A 10,505-nucleotide genomic window follows, 5' to 3' on the forward strand; every position below is an offset into this window, starting at 1 on the left:
GAAGAGAACGGCCCTGATTGGAGGAACGGGATGCGGGAGGAGTCGTCGTCAATGGTCATCATCCGACCGGAAGGATGCGGTGGCAGACAGGAAGTCGTCGTCCGTCGCTGGTGCGCCCATGCTGCCGTCCTGCCGCTCGAAGCCTCCGGTCTGCGGGGGGAGGACGAGCTCCGTGGCCAAGCTGCTCGTCGGGGTGTTGGTGGTGTACCTGCTGCACACCGCGTGGCTGCTGAGCGGCTTCATCAGCACCAGACGCTGCGATGGAGGCCGAGGAGAGCACTGCATCCCCTCCTACCTGACGGGCCGACCCCCGCTGCAGGTACCAGCGCGCGCGCACACACACACACGCACACCCACGTTCATGTCCGTGTTCTCAGAGGATGCTCTGTCCAGCTCAGCGTCTTCACCTGCCTGGTCCCGGACAACAGCCAGATGGACCTGGTTGTCAGAATCGACCCGTTCGACCCCGAGCTCCCGGTTCGACAGGTGAGGGCTCCTCCTTTTCTTCCTCCTCCCCCTCTTCCTCCTCTTCCTCTTCCTCTTCCTCCCCTTCCTCCTCCTCTTCTTCCTCCTCCTCCTCCTCTTCCTGCTCCTCGTTCTCCCCTCTTACTCCTCCTCATCTTCCCGCTCCTCCTCTCCTCCTCCTCTCCTCCTCCTGCCCCTCCTCCCTCTCCTCCTCCTGCTCCTCCTCCTCCTCTTCCTCCTCCTCCTCCTCCTCTTCCTGCTCCTCCTCCTCCTGCCCCTCCACCTCCTCCTCCTCCTCTCCTCCTCCTCCTCCTCCTGATGGATGTTCTGGATCAGGAAATAAGAGGAAGGGAACAAAGCTTCTGATGAAAACCAAAACAAACATGTGATATTTCATGTGTTGGCTTCGTTTTATTTGACAACAACTAACCCAAAATAATAAATATCCTTTTGTTTTCCACATTAAACATCAGTTTGTCCTTCATCCTTGTACCACTGATGCTGCTTCAGACATAAATGAAATCTGTGTCAAACGTTTGACAAATTCATATTCGACATGTCACTGTGGAAGTGAACGTGGTAAATGTTAGTCAGACAGTAACCATAGCAACAGTGGTCTGACCACAGAAGTTCTCTTCTGTCTCGTTGAAGTTGTAATTCGTGAGGGGAGTGAGGCGATGTGTGTGGTTGGTGACGCCCCCTCGTCCAGCTGTTTGTCCCCTGGCGTCCAGGAGCTGCAGATAAATGCCAGAAGTCTCTGTCGGAGTTTTCTGCGACACGATACTTCTAATGAAAAGTGTCTGTACTTGAAACTCCCGTTCAGGTCATGTCGTCAGCAGCGGTTTGTGCAGATAAAACAAATGGTCGATGGCGTTTGTCCACAGGCTGGTCAGCGTGTCTCTGCCGGAGGAGACCAGAGCTAATGGCACTTTGTATGCAGTGGTGTACGTTCACAAGGCGGGGGTGTCTCCGCTGGAGGACAGCAGAGAGGTCCACGGCGCAGCTCAGCTCACTGCCTACATCACGGCCCACAAACCGCGCTGGTCTGAAGGTGAGATGTCACGGCCGCTGGTCGACACCCGAACGCGCTCGGAACGTCTGCTCGTCTGCTCCTCAGAGGTCCACGGCCCACTGGAGACCCCACCTGTCCATCACCGTGATGACAGAGGACTTCCCTTTCAGCAGAGCGGGACTTCCCAGTGATGTGCGGCGCTACATGAGAGTGTAAGTCACATGTTCAAACACACGTCCCAGGAGGAGGTGTGAGGAGAAATGTTCATTCACACCTTGGTCTTCCTCTGGTCCACACACACACACACATCTGTGTCTTCTCGGAGCCCCAAAGCAATGAGTCATTCAGTCATCTTTTACACAAAGATGGACGCACATGAACAATCACTCCATTAATAGTATATAATCATCATATCTACTGTGAGAGACGTCGGGGGATGGATTTGATCCAAGGACCCGTTGGTTCAAACACCTCAGAGATAGAGCGTGTAGATGAGGGGTGTCATACAGGGTCCAAACCCCCGGGAGGAGGTCGCACAGCGTTAACACCAGTAACAGTCGTCTGATCCAGTGACACGGAGAACCATTCATTCATCCATTCGTCTCTCCATCATCCATTCATTCATCCATTCATTTATTCATCCATACATCATCCATTCATTCATTTATCCATCATCCATTCATTAATTCATCCATCCATTCATTCATCCATCATCCATACATTTATTCATCATCCATTCATTAATTCATCCATCCATTCATTCATCCATCCATCATCCGTTCATTCATCTATTCATCATCCATTCATTAATTCATCCATCATTCATCATCCATTCATGAATTCATCAATCCATTCATTCATCCATCCATTTATTCATCCATCCATCCATTCATTTATTCATCATCCATCCATCATCTGTTCATTCATCCATCCATCCATCATCCATTCATTAATTCATTCAACCGTCATCCATTCATTAATTCATCCATTCATTAATTCATCCATCATTCATCCAACCGTCATCCATTCATTAATTCATCCATCCATCATCCATTCATTAATTCATCCATCCATCCATCTGTTCCCAGCCACTGGGCTGAGTGTGTGTGTGTGTGTGTGTGTTCCTCTGGATTGATGGAACTCTCCGTCTGTGTTGCAGCTCTCATGAAGGCGGACAGACGTCGTACCTTCCTCTGCTGCTGATCGACGAGCTCAGCTCCAGAGTCAGAGACCTGACGGTAAGACCCCCCCCTGACGCCTGCCCCAGAGTCGGTCCATGCATCGTGTGTGTCCGTCCTCAGGAGATCAGCGGCAGCAGCGTGCAGCTCCCGCTCACCGTGTCCTACCGGGGGACGTCTTTGAGGGGATTCCGGATTGGGGTCCACCTACAGGACCTGCTTTCTTCTCTGCGTCAGTTCGGTGAGTTCACTGAGATGACGAGCGTGAACAGGACGCGAACCCGTGCCTGACGTCGACAGAGACTTCTCTGTCCACGCAGGCTTCACCGAAGAGAAGGTAGACGCCGTCAAAGACCTCGTGGGGGGCTCCGACCTGGAGCTGCTGGCGCTGACCGCTGCCGTCACAGCTGTACAAGTAAGAAGGACCCGAAGTTGTCTGGTCCAGACCACAGACTCCAGGAGCAGCAGCGTCTGAGCGCGCCCCCCGGACCCCCAGGAGGTCCAGAGGGTTCTACCTCTTCAGTCTGACATTCTGACCAATCCACACCTTCCAGAACGTGGATCCAGTGGCTGTTCCACTTTACGGCACGTCGCCGCGCACCCCGTCGCTGTGGAAACGACAGTGGTTTGACAGCAACGTGAGGTCGTGGCTCAGCTGTGGCGGCTGGAATCTTTGGTCTGGACTGAACACGATCGTCCAGCCTGGAATTTCAAAAGAAGTTGTTGTTTCTGTGCTGCTGCAGCTCACCTGTGAGTTCCTCGCGCTTAAAAACGACGTCGTCTCATGGAGGAAAAAGAAAAGCATGGTGGGGATGTCCAGGACGTCAGGTGAGACGCTCACTTCTCAGCTTAGAGGACACCGGCCTCGCTTTAGTCCACAGTGTGTTTCATGTCAGATGCGGGTGTTGACCCCCCTCCCCCCCATGTTTCAGTCGTGTGCCGGAGTCTTGGGACGCTGCTGATCTTCCTCCGTCTGCTGGAGGAGTCCAGCGTGCTGCTGCTGCTTCCTGTCGGACTGGGGGCCTGTGTGGAGGTAGGACGTGACCCCACCGGTCCCCTGGACGAAGGTGAGTGATCCTCGTCCTCCTCTGCTCAGGTGTGGAAGGTGTTCAGAGTCTATAAGGTCCAGTGGAACAGCTCCGGCTCCATGTGAGTATGAAGCTGCTGCTGCTGCTGCTGCTGCTGCTGCTCCTGTGAACCTTCAGTCACTGACGATCACTGGATGTTTCCAAACGTCGTGCGAGAAGGTCGCCAAGCTGGATGACGATGAAAGGAAGACGGTGGACTACGACACACAGGTGTGTTGGCGTCTTCATCCTGGGTGGGGCCTGGGATCCCTATGCCTTCACATTTGCCTTCGTCCGTGTTTCTCTGCAGGCGTCCACGTACTTGTCCTACTTGATCTGTCCTCTGTGTCTCAGTGGAGCTCTTCTCTCTCTGGGCTACCTGCGTCAGAGGAGGTGAGCTGATGGTCAGACACAAACATCTCCCTGACACGTGATGAACTCGACATCAGCATCGACATTCACCACTTAACAACAACAGTCAGACCGACGGTGAAGAGGACGGCCTTCTGCCTCGACCAGGAGAAGGGAAAACAGTCAACGACAGCATGCTGACTTAAACCGGTGGCTGTCAACCCCCCCGTAGGTGTGAATGTGAGTGTGAATGGTCCAGGTTGAACTCTGACCTTCACCCGTTCACAGCTGGGGTCAGATCCAGGACAACTGAATGAATGAATGAATGAATGAATGAATGAATGAAGCAGCTGCTGTGAGGTGGGGGAGAGATGGAGGGATGATGTCAGAGACCACAGGTCCAGTCGATGTTCAGAGTGTAGCTGAGGTCAGAGGTCAGACTCTGATGTGTTTCGTTCACAGTTACTTCTCGTGGATCATCAACAGCCTGCTGACGGGTGAGTTCAGCCTCATCTTCATGTTTTTAATCACCTGAAAATGAATGAGATGTTTTGGATCCAACTTGGGTCTGGGTCATGGGGGTCCAGTCCACCCGGTTCTGTGTGTCAGAGCAGACGACCGTCACAGATTTCAGTCATGATGTCACAGTGATTAGATGTCAGGTTGAAGTCAGAACATCGGTTCAGTTCCGTTTTGACTTTTTCTGAACCATGTGTAAACAGTGTGTAAACCTTCTCCTCGGTGCCCCCAGGAGTGTACGCTCTGGGCTTCCTGTCCATGGCCCCGCAGGTCTTCATTAACCACAAGGTGTGTACGCGGCAGAGGACACGGTGGGCTGAACGGGAAACGGGGTCTCATGTCTCTCACTTGTTTCTCTCAACCAGTTGAGGTCTGTGAGCCACCTGCAGGGGGCAGTGTTGATGTACCGCGTGAGTGTGAATTGCTTTCTTCACAAAAGCTCCAACTGAAAGAAGCATTTCATTCGAGAGACTCTTTGTCTGGTTCAAACAGGGAGTGAACGCCCTGATCTCAGATCTGTGCTCCTGTGCCTCCATGTTCTCCTCGTCTGGATCCTTCATGTCCTCCCACCAGCTCTCGTGCTTCAGAGATGAGCTCCTCTTGCTCCTCTACCTCTACCAGCGAAGGTGCGGTACATAATAATAGTAATAATACATTTTATTTAAGGCGCCTTTCGGGGCACTCAAGGTCACCTCACAATACACATAGATGATTGAAAACACAACAATTACAAATGAAATTGTGTGAGAGAGTACACGACACACGTCGAGCCTTCTTTCTGTGATGACCGTGGTGATGTCACGTGTCCATCAGGATTTACCCGCCCAAGACCAGAAGACCAGAAGACCAGAGTGTGGGTCCTACGGCGGGAAAGTCAAGACTCAGTGAGAAGATGAAGACTCAGTAGTATGGTCACCAGTAGTCAGGATGGAGCCGTCACATCAACCGACTCCAGCAGCTTCGTCCACGTCCGTTGTCCATCGTGTCACTGAAGACCAGCTGAGGTCACGTCATGTCACCTTCTCTTCCAATGGTCAAACACCTACTGAGTTGGTCAGGGCTGCTCCAAACGCCCCCAGTGTATTGATATAAAGCTGAATCCTCCACCCCCCCATCCTACTGCAGAGGAACATGTCCTCCACTGATGAGGGTCCACATGCATGAATCCATCTTATCACCATTTCCTGCTTGTTTCACCAACATCTTCAGCTGACTGAAACGTCCTTCTGCTCTGCTGCCTACGGTCAGAAAATAAACATCAGAAAATAAACAGGTGATGTACGAAAGCCTTGTGTGTACTGTGTGTGTGTTTGTGTGTCACTGACCCACAAACAGCTGTGATGAGGTCAAGACGACGATGCTTCAGCAGGAAAAGATGTCTCCTGCAAATGAAAACTATGTCCAGATGGAGAAGATGGACCGCCCCCGCTGGAACACACATCCAATCAGATGTCATGATGCTGATGAGTCAGCAATGTGGTGGGCGTCTGTGTAGGCACCACATTTCAAAATAAAATGATGTGTTCATTGTCACAGACGTATGTGACGTCCTCAGTCAGTCCTACAGACGTGTGTGAAGGTCCTCAGTCAGTCCTACAGACGCGTGTGAAGGTCCTCAGTCAGTCCTACAGACGTGTGTGAAGGTCCTCAGTCCTACAGATGTGTGTGAAGGTCCTCAGTCAGTCCTACAGACGTGTGTGAAGGTCCTCAGTCAGTCCTACAGATGCGTGTGAAGGTCCTCAGTCAGTCCTACAGACGCGTGGTGAAGGTCCTCAGTCCTACAGATGTGTGTGAAGGTCCTCAGTCAGTCCTACAGACGTGTGTGAAGGTCCTCAGTCCTACAGATGTGTGTGAAGGTCCTCAGTCAGTCCCTACAGACGCGTGTGAAGGTCCTCAGTCAGTCCTACAGACGTGTGTGAAGGTCCTCAGTCAGTCCTACAGACGTGTGTGAAGGTCCTCAGTCAGTCCTACAGACGCGTGTGAAGGTCCTCAGTCAGTCCTACAGACGTGTGTGAAGGTCCTCAGTCCTACAGATGTGTGTGAAGGTCCTCAGTCAGTCCTACAGACGTGTGTGAAGGTCCTCAGTCAGTCCTACAGACGTGTGTGAAGGTCCTCAGTCAGTCCTACAGATGTGTGTGAGGTCCTCAGTCAGTCCTACAGACGCGTGTGAAGGGTCCTCAGTCAGTCCTACAGACGTGTGTGAAGGTCCTCAGTCAGTCCTACAGACGTGTGGTGAAGGTCCTCAGTCAGTCCTACAGACGTGTGTGAAGGTCCTCAGTCCTACAGATGTGGTGTGAAGGTCCTCAGTCAGTCCTACAGACGTGTGTGAAGGCCCTCAGTCCTACAGACGTGTGTGAAGGTCCTCAGTCAGTCCTACAGACGTGTGTGAAGGTCCTCAGTCAGTCCGTGTGTGAAGGTCCTCAGTCAGTCCTACAGACGTGTGTGAAGGTCCTCAGTCAGTCCTACAGACGTTGTGTGAAGGTCCTCAGTCAGTCCTACAGACGTGTGTGAAGGCCCTCAGTCCTACAGACGTGTGTGAAGGTCCTCAGTCCTACAGATGTGTGTGAAGGTCCTCAGTCAGTCCTACAGACGTGTGTGAAGGTCCTCAGTCAGTCCTACAGACGTGTGTGAAGGTCCTCAGTCCTACAGATGTGTGTGAAGGGTCCTCAGTCCAGTCCTACAGACGTGTGTTGAAGGGTCCTCAGTCAGTCCTACAGACGTGTGTGAAGGTCCTCAGTCAGTCCTACAGACGTGTGTGAAGGTCCTCAGTCCTACAGACGTGTGTGAAGGTCCTCAGTCAGTCCTACAGACGTGTGTGTGAAGGTCCTCAGTCAGTTTTCATTCAGCTGACACTCTGTAACTTAGTCTGTGTGTTTATTTTCTGTGTCTGTAATTTTACAACCTACTTCGATTTAAAATAGAGTCTTAATTTGGGGTTTGATGGTTTCAACGCTGCAGCAGACACGTTTTCATTCCTGACTCCTACAGCTGGATGACACATCTGTGGTCGTGTCTTCTCGTCAGATGTGATCTGTCAGACATGTTGACCGGGGCGAGGAGAGGAAGGAGATGTCATCAATCCTCAGGAACTTCTGTCGACTTTTGTTTCCGACGTGCATCACTGTGATGTCACGTGTCCACCCTCCACAAACTTCGTAGGTCCATGGATCCTCGGTCAGGGTGAACTCACCTGAGACCAGCCGCACTGTGGAGAGAAGACTGTGGGACGGGCTCCTCCTTCTCAGGAGACGGATCAGATCAACAGGTCCATGGTCCCAGTCGGAGCGCCCCCTGCAGCTGCAACAAGGAACACGAGTCCCTGGACACAGAGAACTGAGACAAACCCATGAAGCTTCTGAATGAACATGATTTTATTTTCTTGTTTTTTTCCTATCAGACAAGAGGGCTGACGAAGCCCAGAAGACAAAATAAAACCCAGTGTTTACTAGAACCACGTCTGTACAGTTCACCAGTGGTACACAGCAGTCACCTGACGACATACCAACATGATCAGATTTACACGACAACACGATCAGACAGACGCGTTTCAACACTCAGACGTGGACTGGATTGGTTGCTGGCTGAACACGGGATCAGATCTGTGCAGAGACTCTCCTCCAGACCAGACGAGTCAACGCGTCACGGACTCGGCGTTAACGCGGCTTTCAGTTCAGTGTTTCGCTCCAGTCGTGTGTGTGTGTGTGTGTGTGTGTGTGTGCGCGCGCTCCATCTCTCAAGGGACCTGACTCCAGTGGTGTGTGTCGGCTGGGGAGAGGACACGTCACTGCTCCTCTTCACCTCGACCAACAGATGGGATTTCATAGCTGCACCACAGAGTTGTAGAGGAACAAGAGCTCATTCAGCGTTCTTCACATTTGGACTTTTCTGAGGAAGAAAACCAGTAAAAAAGACAAGAAGAGGAAGGTCGTGGGTTCGTTCCTCCGACTGTTCAACTTTGTCCGTCTCTCCTTCTGCAATGTCTATAAATAAAAGGTGGCGGAGGAGGAAAGTGAGTGTAACCAAAGTATCCACATGACGTGTTCTGTCCGACCTCAACAAACACCGGAGGACGGCGGGGGACTCCGCCCCTCCTCGCCTCTCATTGGTTCATTCCAGGCCAAAGAAAGCAAAGCTGCCAAGTCCCTGAATTGTGGTTTGAAAAAAGTCACAGTGAGTTCTTTCTTCACAGACGGCTCCCAGCAGCAGCACACCCGGTGACCAGTCGAATCAGCCCATCGGGGCTAGTGGGGGGCGGGACTGGGCCATCATCTTCAGCCGCGATTGGTCGATGACATCTAGTAGATTCTTGGCATCCACGGCGAGAGCGTGGGCCGCCGTCAACATCTGCTTCTTGTAGTCCTGCTGCAGACTACAAGACAGACACACGTCAGTCACGGCGGGGGGAACACGAGTGCGGGAGGACGGCGCCCCTCGGAGACACTACCTGGTCATCACGTACTGCTGGGCTAACTTCATCTTCCCTATCAGTTCCGCCAGGTCCGAGTTCAGAAGCTTCTGAGCCATCTCGATCTGGAAGGAGAAAGGAAACCCATCGATGACGGACACACACACACACACTGGGTCTGATTCATGAAGCATGTGTGTGTGAGTGTGTGTGTGTGAATGTAAATCCACCCCCCACGTCCACCAAGACCTTTTCACAGCTACTGACAAAACCTACACCCGCTGCCGAGCACACCTACTGGAAAGGACCGTTTGAAGAGGAGGAAGAGGAAGAAGAGGAGGAAGAAGAGGAGGAGGAAGAGGAGGAGGAAGAGAAGGGGCAGGAGGAGGAAGAGGAGGAGGAGGATGAAGAGGAGGAGGTCCACAGCGACTGTCAGGGAGGATTCCAGATGGTTCCATCAGACACCTCCATCCTCCCGTGTGCCCCGTGTCTCCCTCCAGACCACCGAGACGCAACGTCTGACATCACACCCATTCACATTCACAGAATCAAGGTTTTTCCACTTTCTGTCACCAGATGGAGCCCTGAGGTATGAGGTTCGAATCCCTGCATCGTCCCTTCTACCTGCCTCTGTGTGTGATCGGTACGTCTGGAGAAGTCTGACGTTATGAAGGCGTTCATCAATGCAGGGGGGGCGCAGCTCATAGATGGTTGACAGCTGTCTTACAGCCACACCTCCTTTGTCAGCTCAGTTTTCTGTGGTGCTCATGAATCAGGAGGGTTTTAAGTCTGAAGGCTTTTACGTAGAAATCTACACACAGATTTACAACCGTTTCATGACTGAGACCCTGTGTGTGTGTGTGTGTGTGTGTGTGTGTGTGTGTGTGTACCTCTCTGTGGGTGCTGGCTGGGAGCTGAGGTAAGGTCTCGTCCACTGTGGCCAACAACGTCCTCAACGCCAGACCGACATCCTGGACACACACATTATTCAACAATGACAAACACAAGACAGACTTTGTCAAAAGACAGGATTCATCAAGATAGAACTGTGAAGATAGAACTGTGAAGATAGAACTGTGAAGATAGAACTGAGAAGATAGAACTGTGAAGATAGAACTGAGAAGATAGAACGGTGAAGATAGAACGGTGAAGATAGAACGGTGAAGATAGAACTGAGAAGATAGATCTGTGAAGATAGAACTGTGAAGATAGAACTGAGAAGATAAAACGGTGAAGATAGAACGGTGAAGATAGAACGGTGAAGATAGAACGGTGAAGATAGAACGGTGACAATAGAACTGTGAAGATAGAACTGAGAAGATAGAAGATAGAACTGTGAAGATAGAACTGTGAAGATAAAACTGTGAAGATAGAACTGTGAAGCCAGAGATGGACTGAGGTGTTTTCAACAACAACTGTTGCTCGTCCACACAACTCCACTGGGTTTGGTTCCAGACTGGTTCTTCTCCATCACACTTTACCCAGATCACCTCCTCCCCATCCTCTCC

At 51.7% G+C, this 10,505-nt stretch overlaps 1 protein-coding gene across 1 annotated transcript; it reads left to right on the forward strand.

Annotated features, from left to right (window-relative positions):
* The first annotated feature begins 118 nt into the window (after nt 1-118).
* LOC144742012 (lipid scramblase CLPTM1L-like) lies at nt 119-5,499 on the forward strand. Its single transcript, XM_078624510.1, is given in 18 exon segments — nt 119-319; nt 394-471; nt 473-486; nt 1,350-1,547; nt 1,549-1,689; nt 2,637-2,715; nt 2,779-2,896; nt 2,976-3,070; nt 3,210-3,483; nt 3,588-3,688; nt 3,752-3,808; nt 3,900-3,953; nt 4,033-4,115; nt 4,536-4,570; nt 4,825-4,880; nt 4,958-5,006; nt 5,089-5,218; nt 5,406-5,499. Coding segments are annotated over 18 exon segments (1,857 nt in total).
* Nucleotides 5,500-10,505: the final 5,006 nt, after the last annotated feature.

Source organism: Lampetra planeri, unplaced genomic scaffold (assembly GCF_965212315.1).
Source record: "Lampetra planeri unplaced genomic scaffold, kcLamPlan1.2.h2 scaffold_813, whole genome shotgun sequence".
In the NCBI taxonomy this organism is placed as follows: domain Eukaryota; kingdom Metazoa; phylum Chordata; class Hyperoartia; order Petromyzontiformes; family Petromyzontidae; genus Lampetra; species Lampetra planeri.